This window comes from Phyllostomus hastatus, unplaced genomic scaffold, assembly GCF_019186645.2.
Source record: "Phyllostomus hastatus isolate PE091 unplaced genomic scaffold, TTU_PhHast_1.1 phas_scaffold_78, whole genome shotgun sequence".
NCBI classification, from domain to species: Eukaryota; Metazoa; Chordata; class Mammalia; order Chiroptera; family Phyllostomidae; genus Phyllostomus; species Phyllostomus hastatus.
Window position 1 is genome coordinate 71,158,637 of NW_025334041.1, and position 12,046 is coordinate 71,170,682.

General features: G+C 48.9%; 1 protein-coding gene across 1 annotated transcript; it reads left to right on the forward strand.

Annotated features, from left to right (window-relative positions):
* The first annotated feature begins 1,871 nt into the window (after positions 1–1,871).
* Positions 1,872–12,046, forward strand: IL37 (interleukin 37). Its single transcript, XM_045828358.1, has 6 exons — positions 1,872–1,957; positions 3,586–3,717; positions 4,801–4,863; positions 10,137–10,256; positions 10,565–10,707; positions 10,961–12,046. The coding sequence occupies exons 2-6, from the start codon at positions 3,636–3,638 to the stop codon at positions 11,207–11,209; spliced, it is 657 nt and encodes a 218-aa protein (XP_045684314.1). The 5' UTR covers positions 1,872–1,957; positions 3,586–3,635; the 3' UTR covers positions 11,210–12,046.

The following is a 12,046-nucleotide window of genomic DNA, read 5'->3' on the forward strand; positions in this document are numbered from 1 at the left end:
CACACATGTGGGAGATTCAAACCTGTCAAACAGTCTGAATGGTGATTGCTCTGTAAGGAGTGGTTAGATAAGTGAGAAAATACCTAATAAATCAGATTCCTTAAAAATCACTGGAAGATGCAGAATTTAAAAAGTATATAAAGTAGAATATGTGTATGCTTTGACCCAGCAATTACACTTCTGGGGATTTATCCCAGGAACATAATGATATGTGCAAAGGTTTAAGTCCAAGCATATTTAGCATGATGTTGTAAATAATAGTGTACAAATGAAAACCAAATATTCACAATGGGAATCAGTTTAACAATATTTACCCATACGTGACGCACTAGTGAGCTGACGCTTGTCCTATTCCTCATCCTCCCACAAATGAAAACACAAATGAGTAAACAGATAGTATCCTGTGGTGCATCAACACTGGTGGGGATTATTAAATTTATCAAGGTCGTGTGTGTGGGGGGGCAATATTGGCGAGATTGCAGTGAGTGCATCACCCACCACATCATGCCCCCTCGCAGAGATGACTTCTCTCTCTGTTCCCAGCCTGGCTGCAGCCCTGGACAGGATCTCTACAAGTCTGTTTCCTACGTACACCTACAGGGCACCTCCCACCCCCATCTTTCCTCCTGAGCCCTGAGAACGGAGGTGCCTGACTGCAGGGCAGTCTAGTGACTGTTTTGACTTTGCCCTTATGTCACCTTTTCCTTCACCATCTCATCTCCATTCCAAGGTTTATGAAGAAATTTTCCAAAAACCTTTCCTTATTAGGAATTTGACAGACAAAATAGAAATTTTAGTTCCAGCTATAAAGGGAATAACAGAAAAGCATTGATCAAATGAAATGACCAAGGATATCATATTGAATAGAAAAAGCAAGATGCATTGCTGGTAGGAAAGATGTGTTACAAAATAAGCTGTTGAACACATTCCTGTGTCTGTATGTTATGTGGACATGTGCATGGAAAATAACTAGGAGAGACCGTGAAAGGGGTGGAGCTTCCACATGCTCAGAAAGGGCTGTGCTTTAGTCCTGTGCTGCCCGTAAGTAGGTGTGTGACCAGGGGTCAATTGCTTAAGCTCTGAAACTGCTCTGTCTTTTGTCTGGAAGCAGGGATGACGGTGCCACCCAGCAGGACCATCAGAGGCTCAAGGAGATAAAGACTGAAAGCCATGGGGTCAGCCCAGGCCTGGCAGGTGACAGCATGCACAGACATGATTGTGGTTGCTGCTTTGTTCTCGTGTTTGGTGGTGCCGGAGGTGCCCAGAAGCTGTGATCTTAGTGGGTTGTATGGGTTTTCATTTGACTGGCAGTTTCTGGCATTGTGAGGCACAACCATACCTGTGAAAGGATAGGAACAAAGGCAATGTGAAATGCAAGGAAATGCCACCTTGCTCACCCAAGGGAGCTTTGCATGTCCCTGTTGAAGAAGAGGTGGCAGGAGGTTCAGTGACATCCTGGAGAGCAGATGATAAGGGCTTTTTCCCTGGGATGTGGACATTGCATCTGGGCCTGGGGCAGAAAACCCACATGGGGACAGGGGCCTCCTTGCAGCTTCAGACTACCTGCCTGACCTGGACCTGGCACCTCACTTTTTTCCTCAGGTCTCCTCCCACACCTTTGTGGTTGGTGCAGATAGGCAGCCACACTGTCTATCTCGAACACATTAAAATGTGTTGAACTGATATGGCACAGCCTTGGCAGAATGACACTACCCTGTAGGCATTTGTTTATGGTCACCCAGTGAAAAATGGCAGGTGAGGAGTGATGACAGATGGCCTGAGAAGCTATTATTATTGGCTAAAGGAATGCTGCTGTGACGTTCACATATACACCCCAAACTGATTGTTCATCATATGAGTGAGATCCGGCTTCTCCAGATCAGAGATCCTGAAGACAGAAGACCAGAGCTGCAGGAGCATAAGACAGAGCCGCAGACCTCAGGGATCCCTGGTCCAGGTAGGTGGCCCTCACCCCCTGCTCAAGGGGCCAACAGATGTAATCGGGAAATGGGGAGGCATTGCTCCTACCCTGCTGTTTTCCTACTAGAAGCCACTCTATGGACTCCCCGAATGCCGAAATATCACCCCTCCGCCACCTTGCTCTCAGCCCAGCAGCAGCCCGCAGTCTCCTAGGATGGCTTTGCCAATAGGCGGGGTGTCACTGCAGGGCCAGGCACACACTGAGCTTCGGAAACCTTAGGAAGATGCAAGCACCTTTTCTGAAGGCTGAGCAGTCTGACTCCAGGGTCTGGAAAGTACTGGTCTTCAGGAAGAGACACTGGGGTGCCATATTTTGAGTGTTCTTAGGTGGGAAGAGGGGATCTCAAATGCTCAAGTGCACTGCTTTGTTAGGGAGCCCTGAGGGCCCCTCTTGCATTTATGTTGGTCTAGGTGGCCCAATCTGTAAGGAGCTCACGAGGACACTGGCATGTACTAGTGCCCATGGGTGTCACTCTGCTCCAGCAGCAGCACCAGTATCCTCACATATGTGGGGACTGACATTTCTGCCAGCCACCTCTTGTTCTGTGCTGAGGCTGCCAAGTTTTCTGCCTTCTCCACTGCCACCAGTTCCCTGAGTCCCTTCATTTACCCCCAGTACTGCAAGGGCAGCTGTGCTTTGAGTTCAGGGGATGCAGACAAAAACCAAACAATGTAAAACCAAATAGAGGATATCCGTCCATCTCTTAAATAAGGTCTCCCGCCCCCAGGGCTGCAGGAGACCACCCCCTCCTCCTCCTTAGTGTCCTTGCTGCCTGGTCCTGGAGCCCTTTCTCCCCCCTTACCTTTTGCAAGACCATTGAGCTCCCTTTGTCACACTCCTAAGCCATTCTTCAAAGATGGGTTGTCTACACAAACTGCCCTCTGCAACCTTAAAAGTGGTGTGACCCTTGAGGAGCCACTCACTTTCCCGTTTTCATCTGTAGAATGGGAGCAAGAAGGCTTGCCCGCCCTCCCTGGGTGGTCCTGAACTGACCCCGGGGGAAGTTCCATGTGAACTGGGTGAGGAGTGGCACACAACAGTGGGTGGGGTGGGGGCTCCTGTGTCAGCCCCACCTTAACACACCAGGAGTTGAGTGTCTTGGGACCTTTGGGAGGCTCTGTTTTCCAGGACCAGAGGCTGCAAAGATTAGGCTGCCACAGGGGCATGGAAGCTCTTTCTGTAGAGGCCAGGACAGGCAGCATTATAAGCTTTGCTGGCCAGGTGACACTTCTTCAACACTCATCTCTGCTGTGTAGCCAGAGAGCAGCCACAGATGACATGCAAACAAGGGCATGGCCACATTCCAATAAAACTTTACTTAAAAAACAAGGATGGGACGGTTTTGGCCTGTGGGCTATAGTTTTCCATCCCCAGGATTAGAGCAATACAGATAGAACTAGATCCATGGCAATGATACTGTGACCCACTGGTTGAGAAATGTCACTTTGGCAGGGCAAAACTCAAAGGAGGAGGCTGCAGGGAAGAGCACGGTGGGCCCCGAGGGGGCTTGCTGGACACGGCAAACATTTCTGAGCAGAGAGGGAGGCCGGCCAGGTCTCCTGGGGTCAGAGGTGGGGTAGCCAGTGTCCCTCCTGTCCCCTCAGGCCCTGCCCTTCATCCCTGGCTCCCGTTGAGTCATTTCATCACGCTGAAAATGTCCTTCCTGGAGGAGAACGCAGGAGTGAAGATGGACTCTGGAGACCTGGAGAGAGCTGAACCCCAGTGCAGCCCAGAAGGTGAGGTTCTTGTGAAAATGCACCTGGAAACTCCTGAAGCAGGACCCTGTGAGGAGCCGTGCACAGTCCCTGGCCTCCCCGGGCACCTGGTATGGACACTGAGCTTTGAGAATTACCTGGGTAGGTGAACTAGAAGACAGAAATTCTTGAGAGCAAATGAAGCTTAGTTGCAGGAGGCCAGGGCCGCAGGTGGTACATAAATGGGTCATGTTCAAGAGAGACTCAGGTTTGAAGTCCTGACTCATGAACAGGATGGTTTGGAATCCTCCAAACACATGTCTGTCCCCTGACTGCCCAGCAGAGGAGGGGTCCACAGTGGGGGACGGTGTCTCTGAGTCTGGGCTGGGCAGTGACATTGTGCTCCTGAGTGCTCCCCACAGGAAAGTACTTGGGCGTCAGCTCCAGGGAGATGTTAAAAGCAAAATTTTGGCCTCCATGACTTTCCAATGGATAGGTGTGAAGGGAGAGGCCTGTAACCTGCCAGAAGCCACATCCTGAGCTTTCAACTCGCACATGACCATCATCATTTGAAACTAAAACTCAGGACACTGGACTGACCACTGTGGTTCCAGTAACAGTGATGGCAGAGGCTTGGGCCCAGCCCTGCTCCTAGCATGGGGCCACGAGGTGGCTGCCATGCTCACCCTGTCCCGGGAACTCGTGCTGCAGTGTCCCAGAGCCCAGATTGGTGGGACCTTCACGCAGAGCACAGGTGCGGTCTTTTGCCAGGAGCTCTGTGTGCTCTTAGCACAAAAGTCTGGTATCGGATTTCATTCCAGCATTTCTCAGACTTAATGTCTTACCAGGCGGGACCCCCATCACTCTCCCAGGTGTGGGCGATGATGTTTGCTCTGCCCCTGAGTTAATGTGGGTGTTTGTAGGAAGTTCTGCACTCAGCTCCATTCCATCCCCATTCCCACTATCTCTGACCAGCAGAGACATTTTTAATGTCATTACTGTCTCTGTTCTTCCTGTTTCTGAAAACACACACAAAATAAGTAAGGCATTAAATGGCCCCTCGACGCTCTTGATTCCCTGGAAAATCCCCAAAGTGTACGCCAACCTCACTGTCTCTGACTCCAGATCCAGCCAGCGGTCCCCTGGAGCCAGGCCCGAGTCTCGCCTCTCTGAACTCTGCACATGCAGGTATGGCCCCTGGGCTGCCTGGTGAGGCTGGGGTGGGGATGGTGCCACTGGGCTCTCTCAGGGGAGTGGGAGAACCAGAGATGAGGGGCTCCTAAGGGTGCTGGCCTGGGGCTTAGGCATCTCCTTTGAAATCTCAGAGGGGTCAACAAGAAAGATGGGCCTGCAGAGGGAGGTTCATGCATACCTGCCGAGTGGCTCAGGAAAAGAATGGGTTTGAGCCTGGGAACCTTCCCAGGTTCTTCTGCTGACCATTGATGGCAGCCATGACCTCCTCACAGTGCCTGTGAAAACCAGGAACTTGGCTGGAGGGGTGTGTGGGGGACCCACATCACTGAGTCCCCTGGGCACACTGAGCTAGGACCCTCCCCACAAGGCACAGGTGACCCTCACAATAACCCCAGGAGGAAATGTTAACGTCACCACTTTCAGGTGCAGAAACTGAGAACCAGAGGGAGGCCACCAGCCCCAGGTGCACAGGTAGTAAGTGGCATGGTGAGATCTAAGGAACTACAACGTCTGTTGGCCTGAGTCAAGTTTAAGGCTGCCATTACCACCCCCTGCCCAGGGCACAGTCAGGAGCCCTTGGTCTGAGTCCCAGCGCCACCTCAGGCCATGTGTGAACATTGGATTTCCTCCAGGGGAAGAGGGCAGTGAGCCCCAAATGAGAGGAGGGACACACAGTGCCGGCACCGCCCCTGCATCCCCGGGAGCCTCCACTGCTGCTGCCTAAGGTGTTTCAGTTGGTTCTGGTTTGGCCGTGGGCAGGAAGTGCCTGCTCATGCTCTGCACTGGGCCCCATCAGTGGGACCACCATGCAGGTCTGTCTGTTGGGCCTATTCTGAATTCTCCTTAGGGATGTAGCCCCCCAACACCCAGGGACAGGCTCTCAGTGTGAGGTCCTTGGACCAGAAGCAGCAACACCTCCTGGGAATTTGTTGGGAATGAAAATTCTCTGGCTCCACCATAGACTCTTGTGTTAGAAACTCTGGGTGTGGGGCTCAGGGGTCTGTTTGTGCAGACACCAGGGTTGTTGTGATACACGGGAAGGTGAGGACCACTGCCCTACAGGAAAGACTACCAGCCCTATAACGTCATCGAGAGGTCTACTGAGGCCTCAAGCAGGACGTTTGAAGAATGGATTTCTTCAAACGGGGGTCAGGAGTAAAGTGAGAGAGGACATGAACAAGCTTGAATGGGAGATGGTGGGTCCCAAGTCAGGCTGTGTTGGGAGGGAAACAGAAGTAAAAGAACAGATTTAGGAAGTTTGAGAGGGGACCCCCAAACCCCTGGAGTTATCTTCTGGAGGGCGGTCCCCTTGTAGGACAGTCTTCCTCCACTAGATGAGTATTCTAGGAACTCACCTGCATCAGTGTACCAGCTGGAGTTGTTGTGAGAGGCTGCGTTGGGGTTCAGGTAATTTTTTTGAAATCTCCTTCAACATGTTTGCCCATTTAATGATGGGTGATTTACTAGCGCACCTGTCCACACTGTACTGAGTGTTCAGCAGTTTTTGAGCAAGAATGGCATGACCCCCCACGGCCCCACCCTCTCTACTCACCTGATCTCACCTCAAGTGACTTTTTTGTTTCTATGGATAAAAAAGTCCCCAAAGGGAAACGTTTTGCCAATGTGGAAGAGGTGAAATAAAAAATGGCGGAAGCACTAAAAGGCATCAAAATTCATGAGTTCAAAAATTGTTTTGAGCAGTGGAAAAACATCTCAATAGGTGTATTGCATCAAGTGGAGACTACTTTGAAGGTGACTGAAGTTTAAACATGTAAGAAAAAATACACATTTTTATAAACAAATTCCATTTTGGGGGATCCCCCTCACAGATGTAACAAATGTTATTGTTAACATTGTTATAGATGTCTCCCAATTTTGCCCTCTTTGCCCCCCAGCCCTTACCCCTATCATCACCGCATTGTCCTGTGTGTCCATGGGCTGTGCACACATGCATGTGTGCTCTGTGGCTAATCTCTTCCAGTCACCTCCGCACCCCATCCCTCTGAGATCGGTCCATCTGTTCCATGTGTTCATGCTTCTGGTTTCACTTTGTTCATCAGTTCAGTTTGTTCACTAGATTCCACATATGAGTAAGATCATATGGTATTTGTCTCTCTCTGACTGGCTTATTTCACTTAGCATAGTATTCTCTGGGATCATCCATGCTGCTCCAAAGGGTAAGATTTCCTTCTCTTTTATAGCCATGTAGTATTCCACTGTGTAAATGTGCACTGCTTTTTTATCCCTTCATCTACTGATGGCACCTGGGCTGCTTCCAGATCTTGGCTGCTATGAACACAGTAAGGCATATACTTTTCCTGGCTGGTGTTTCAGGATTCTTAGGATGTATTCCCAGAAGTAGGGTCGCTAGGTCAACTGGCAGGTCCATTTTGAGTTTTTTGACGAAATTCCATACTGTTTTCCACAGTGGCTGCACCAATCTGCAATCCCACCAACAGTGCACTAGCTTTCCCTTTGCTCCACATCCTCGCCAGCACTTGTTGTGTGTTGATTTATTGATGGTAGCCATTCTGACAGGAGTGAGGTGATATCTCATTGTGGTTTTAATTTGCATTTCTCTGAAAATTAGTGATGTTGAGCATTTTTTCATATGTGTATTTGCCATTTGTATGTTCTCTTTGGAGAAGTGTCTATTCAGGTCCTTTGCCCATTTCCAAATGGGATTTTTTGTCTTCTTGGTGTTGAGTTGTATAAGTTCTTCATTTTGGAAATTAACATCTTACCAGAAGTATCATTGGCAAATATGCTCTCCCATACAATGAGTTCTTTTTTTCTTTTTCTTGATGGTTTCTTTTGCTGTGCAGAAGCTTTTTATACATAGTTTGATACAGTCCCATTCATTTATTTTTTCCCTGATTTCCCTTGCCCTAGGGGATACATGGGCAAACATATTGCTGTGTCTAAAATCTTACTGCCTGTGTTTTCTTCTAGGATTTTTATGGTTTTGAACCTTACATTTAAGTCTTTTATTCATTTTGAGTTTATTCTTGTGTATGGTGTAATTTGGTGACCTATTTTCATTTTTTTGCACATGGCAGTCCATTGTTCCCAATACCATTTATTGAAGAGACTGTTTTTACTCCATTGTGTGCACTTGCCTCTTTTGTCAAATATTTATTGACCATAGAGGTGTCATTGATTTCTGGGCTCTCTGTTCCATTACATTGATACCTATGTCTGTCTTGTGCCAGTAGCAGCCCGTTTTGATTACAACGGCTTTGTAGTACAGCTTGAAGTCCAGTTTTGTGATCTCTCCAACTTTGTTCTTCTTTAACAAAATTGCTGAGGCTACTCAGGGTCTTTTTTGGTTCCATATAAATTTTTGGAATATTTGTTTTAGATCTGTGAAATATGCCATTGTTACTTTAATAGGAATTGCATTGACTATATGGATTGCTTTGGGTAGTATGGACATTTCAATGATATTAATACTTCCAATCCATGGACATAGTATATGATTTAAGAAATATTTAAGAGTTGAAAAGCACAATGATAGTGCTAGAAATGCAACTTGCATAGCATGTCTATGTCTCACCCTGGTTCAATCCTGGACCAGTTGAATCAGAAGCTTGGGGATATGAGGCCCAGGCATCCACAGTTTTAAAACATCATCCATGAGGTGGTACAATGTGCAGCCAAGCCTGAAAACCATGGCCTCAGGCCATGCCAGTCAGAGGGTGGCCCTCAGAGCAACAACATGCCAGCAGTGGGGCTGACAGAAAGGCAGAGTTGTATGTGTGCTTAATGTTTGAGAAGCTGGAAGGTTTAGAGTTAATCTAGTTTCATGATTCTGAAACAATCTGCATCAGTCCCATGCACTCAGAATGTCTGGGGTGGCCCAGAGAAGTCTCTGGGGAGATTCTAGTGCTGCCCAGGGCTGTGACCCACAGATCTCACTGACCCCACTTCAGTGCAGGTATTCGTAGAATTTCATCTGGGCCACTTATCCCTGCCATGAATGCTGAGTGTCCATGATGCTTGGGGCACTGGGCTGGGACCAAGAAGGATCTTGCCAATTCAGACAGGGAACCTGTACTCCGGACCTTCTGATGCCATAGGGAGATGAGACATGGGCCCCAACACCTGTGCTGCAGGTGTGCATGCAGAATACTGTGGCAGCCCAGACAGGAAGCCTCCCACATAGAGGGGCTGAGGAAAGCTTCGGGGAGGAGGCCACAAAGAGCCAGTGTTACTGGAAGAGTCCCCCACACCCAGGGCAGGAGAATACCAGCCAGAGATGTGTGCTTGTTGCATGGGAGAGGAATGAGGCCTTAGATTTCCTCTTTATGTTGTAATTACCCATCACAGGTAATTACATGATAGCATCACTTGATGCAGTGGTTACTTCATATTTTACAAACACCATCCAAGTCTGACATGGCCCATTTGTGGGCTCCTGCACCCATCAATCTGGTGTCCAAGCCCCTCAGTGAGGGGTAGGCCTCCTGCCCATTCAGAGGCCCAGTAGGGAGGGTTTCTGTGCAAGGCCCCACCTGTGGGCAGGAATGGCCTGAATGTTCTCCCAGGAGCCCTGCCCTGGGAAATCCCCTGGCCTCCATGGTGGCTGTTCCTGTGAATTCAGAGAGGTTCCTCCAGGGCCAGGCACAAGCCCTGTGGCTTTCTGATGAGCCTGGAGTACCAGCTGGTCTTCACCATGCTGGCATCTTGAGTGCTTCCTTCCTCCACCTCTCACCCCCACCCCACTGTGGGTCCATTGGCCCAGCCAGTGCGAGGATCTGTTTCACCCCACGAATTGCTAGCAGCATGCTGTCTCTGGGGGAGGGTGCAGGAGGAAGAGTTAAGAAGGATAATTATTACCATGTATGGAGTTCCTTCCATACTCAGACACCTGGCTATGAACACCAGGGAGGCTAAGGGCCATTCGTCTGAGTAAGTATTTTAATCCTCCCAATGTCCCTGCAAGGTAGGTGTTATTACCCTGTTTTACCCAGGAGGGCTTTGAGGGTTGGGAAGATTTAGTGACTTATCCTATGTCCTAAAGCAGTAAGTCACAGAGCTTGGATTTGAACCCATGTGTCAAAATTGGAAACCCGTGTGTTCACATATGTGCTGAATTGCTGGTCTGGAGCATGGCAGGAAGCCTGGGGTGGAAGAGGTGTTTAGTGGGCAGATGTTCAAGTCCACAGGCAGAAGGAGGAGTGGGTTGGGACTCTCCCTGTGGGCTAGGAAGGATTGAGTTTTCCAACTTCAATGTGAAGTATTGACATTTGGTTATATTGATCTAGGTCCAAAAATGGTGACCCAAGTCCCAGAGAAATTCACCATTCGTGACCAGGACAACAAGGTAGTGGTGCTGCACTCTGAGACTCTTAAAGCTGTTCCAGATAAATACCACAGATGCCCAGGTGACTCTCTCTCGGCTGTCTTCTGTCTTCTGCATCCATGGGAAGGTCTTCCCACCAGGGTTCAGCTCAGGTTGTAGGACACCTACAGCTCCAGCAGGGGGTGGGCTGTGGGCTGAGGAGGCCCAGGGACCCCTAGGAATGGAATGGCAGTCTGTGCCAGTGACCAGGTGTGAGGGGAGTCTTTTTGGACTATGGGGGAAGAGCAGGCTTGGGCCAGAGTGAAGGAGCCTGAAGCCCCAGCAGACAGAAGGCCTATTTCCTGCTCTGAGGACAAATCCCTCTTTTGTGACTAACTGTCTTTTTCCCAGAGATCTTCTTTTCCTTACCTGCTCGCTTTAGCTTGGCTGATGAGCATGAGGGAAATCCAATTTTCTTGGCGGTCTCCAAAGGAAAGCGCTGTCTCTGCTGTGAGATGGACAGTGAAAGAAGCCAGCCGGCCCTCCAGCTGAAAGTGAGCACTCCCAACCAATTTCCTGTCCCCTCAGCCACCTCAAAGAGGAGGGCCAAGACCTGCCATGCCTCTCATTCTCCACAAATCTCATCTTGGCTGGTTCAGCAGGTGCACCACCTCCAGGAAAGAAGCTCTTCTACCTTTTAGAAGAGCTTCTTGCCCTCCTACTTGCCTCTGGGCTCCAAGAGCCCACAGGCTGCATTTTCTCCCATTCAGAGGCTGTGCTGGCTAATCAATCCCTTTTACCTCACAGGAGCAGAGTCTTGATGAATTGACTACCTGGCAGGAAGAAGACTCCAAGCCCTTCGCATTCTATAGGGCAGAGGTGTGTTCCTGGAATACGCTAGAGTCGGCTGCCTACTCGGGGTGGTTCATCTGTACCTCCTACAATTCGGATGAACCTGTTAGAATGACAAACAACCGTGGGCAAAAGGAACACACTGAGTTTTCATTTGAGCCAGTCGAGTATGATAAAATGAGCCCCAGTGAGATCAGGGAGTAGGAAGCTCTTTTACTCTCTGAATATCCTCCCCCTGCCAACCCCCAGTAGTTTTCACTATAGAATTTATGTTCTGGGATTACAACTTGGTATTGACTAAGTACAGGTACTTGCATATATTTATCCCTGCAATAAAAACCTTAGCTTAATTATCCATCAGTATCTATCACTTCACAGTAAAACTTTTCTTTTTTTCCATTGGTCTCAAACAGTGTAGCTTTCACACAGTCTGGTTAAGGAAGTGACCACCACTGTGTGAGGCATTTTGCCTTAAGAATGGATAGAGTCACTTTGTGAATAGCTCCTGAACAGCTGCATCTGACACTGTTGCATCCAGAGTCACAAAATACAGTGTCTCTTGTTCTGCATCTGCAGACACCTAAGGAGTTGCATTCATCTCACAAGGCACCCCTGCAGTTTGCTTCCTACTCTTGTGTCCTGTGATGACTTTTCTATGCCAACAAGATGCTTAAACTAAGGATGAGAATTATTTGGAGCAAGAATCTACATATGAGATAATTTTTGTTATCTTTGTTTTAAAAAAACACAAGACGACAGGCCCAAATGTAATTGATTAGGCTAAACCACCCTCCCACCGCCACCATCACCAAATGGTCTCAAACTTGCTCATCAGGAATCCCCTGGTCAACTCTAGGCAGGTGACCTGCCTGATAGGTCCCTTCCATCCCCCAAAGGAAGTGACCTGGCCATAACCTACCTGCTTTTCTGCCCAGTGTAACTTTCTCGTCCCCACTGCCTCCTGCCGATAATAGTCTTTCCTTTTGTCCAGCCCCCTGGAGCTCCTTTCTGTGTGCTGGATGTGAGGCTGGCCAATTCGAA

What these genes read in the sequence shown, in the direction of transcription:
- IL37 (XM_045828358.1), top strand. Translation starts at nt 3,636, where the DNA reads ATGTCCTTCCTGGAGGAGAACGCAGGAGTGAAGATGGACTCTGGAGAC. An exon ending in ACCCCAGTGCAGCCCAGAAG is followed by an intron (nt 3,718 to 4,800) that starts GTGAGGTTCTTG and finishes CTCTGACTCCAG; the next exon opens with ATCCAGCCAGCGGTCCCCTG. An exon ending in AGCCGGCCCTCCAGCTGAAA is followed by an intron (nt 10,708 to 10,960) that starts GTGAGCACTCCC and finishes TTTACCTCACAG; the next exon opens with GAGCAGAGTCTTGATGAATT.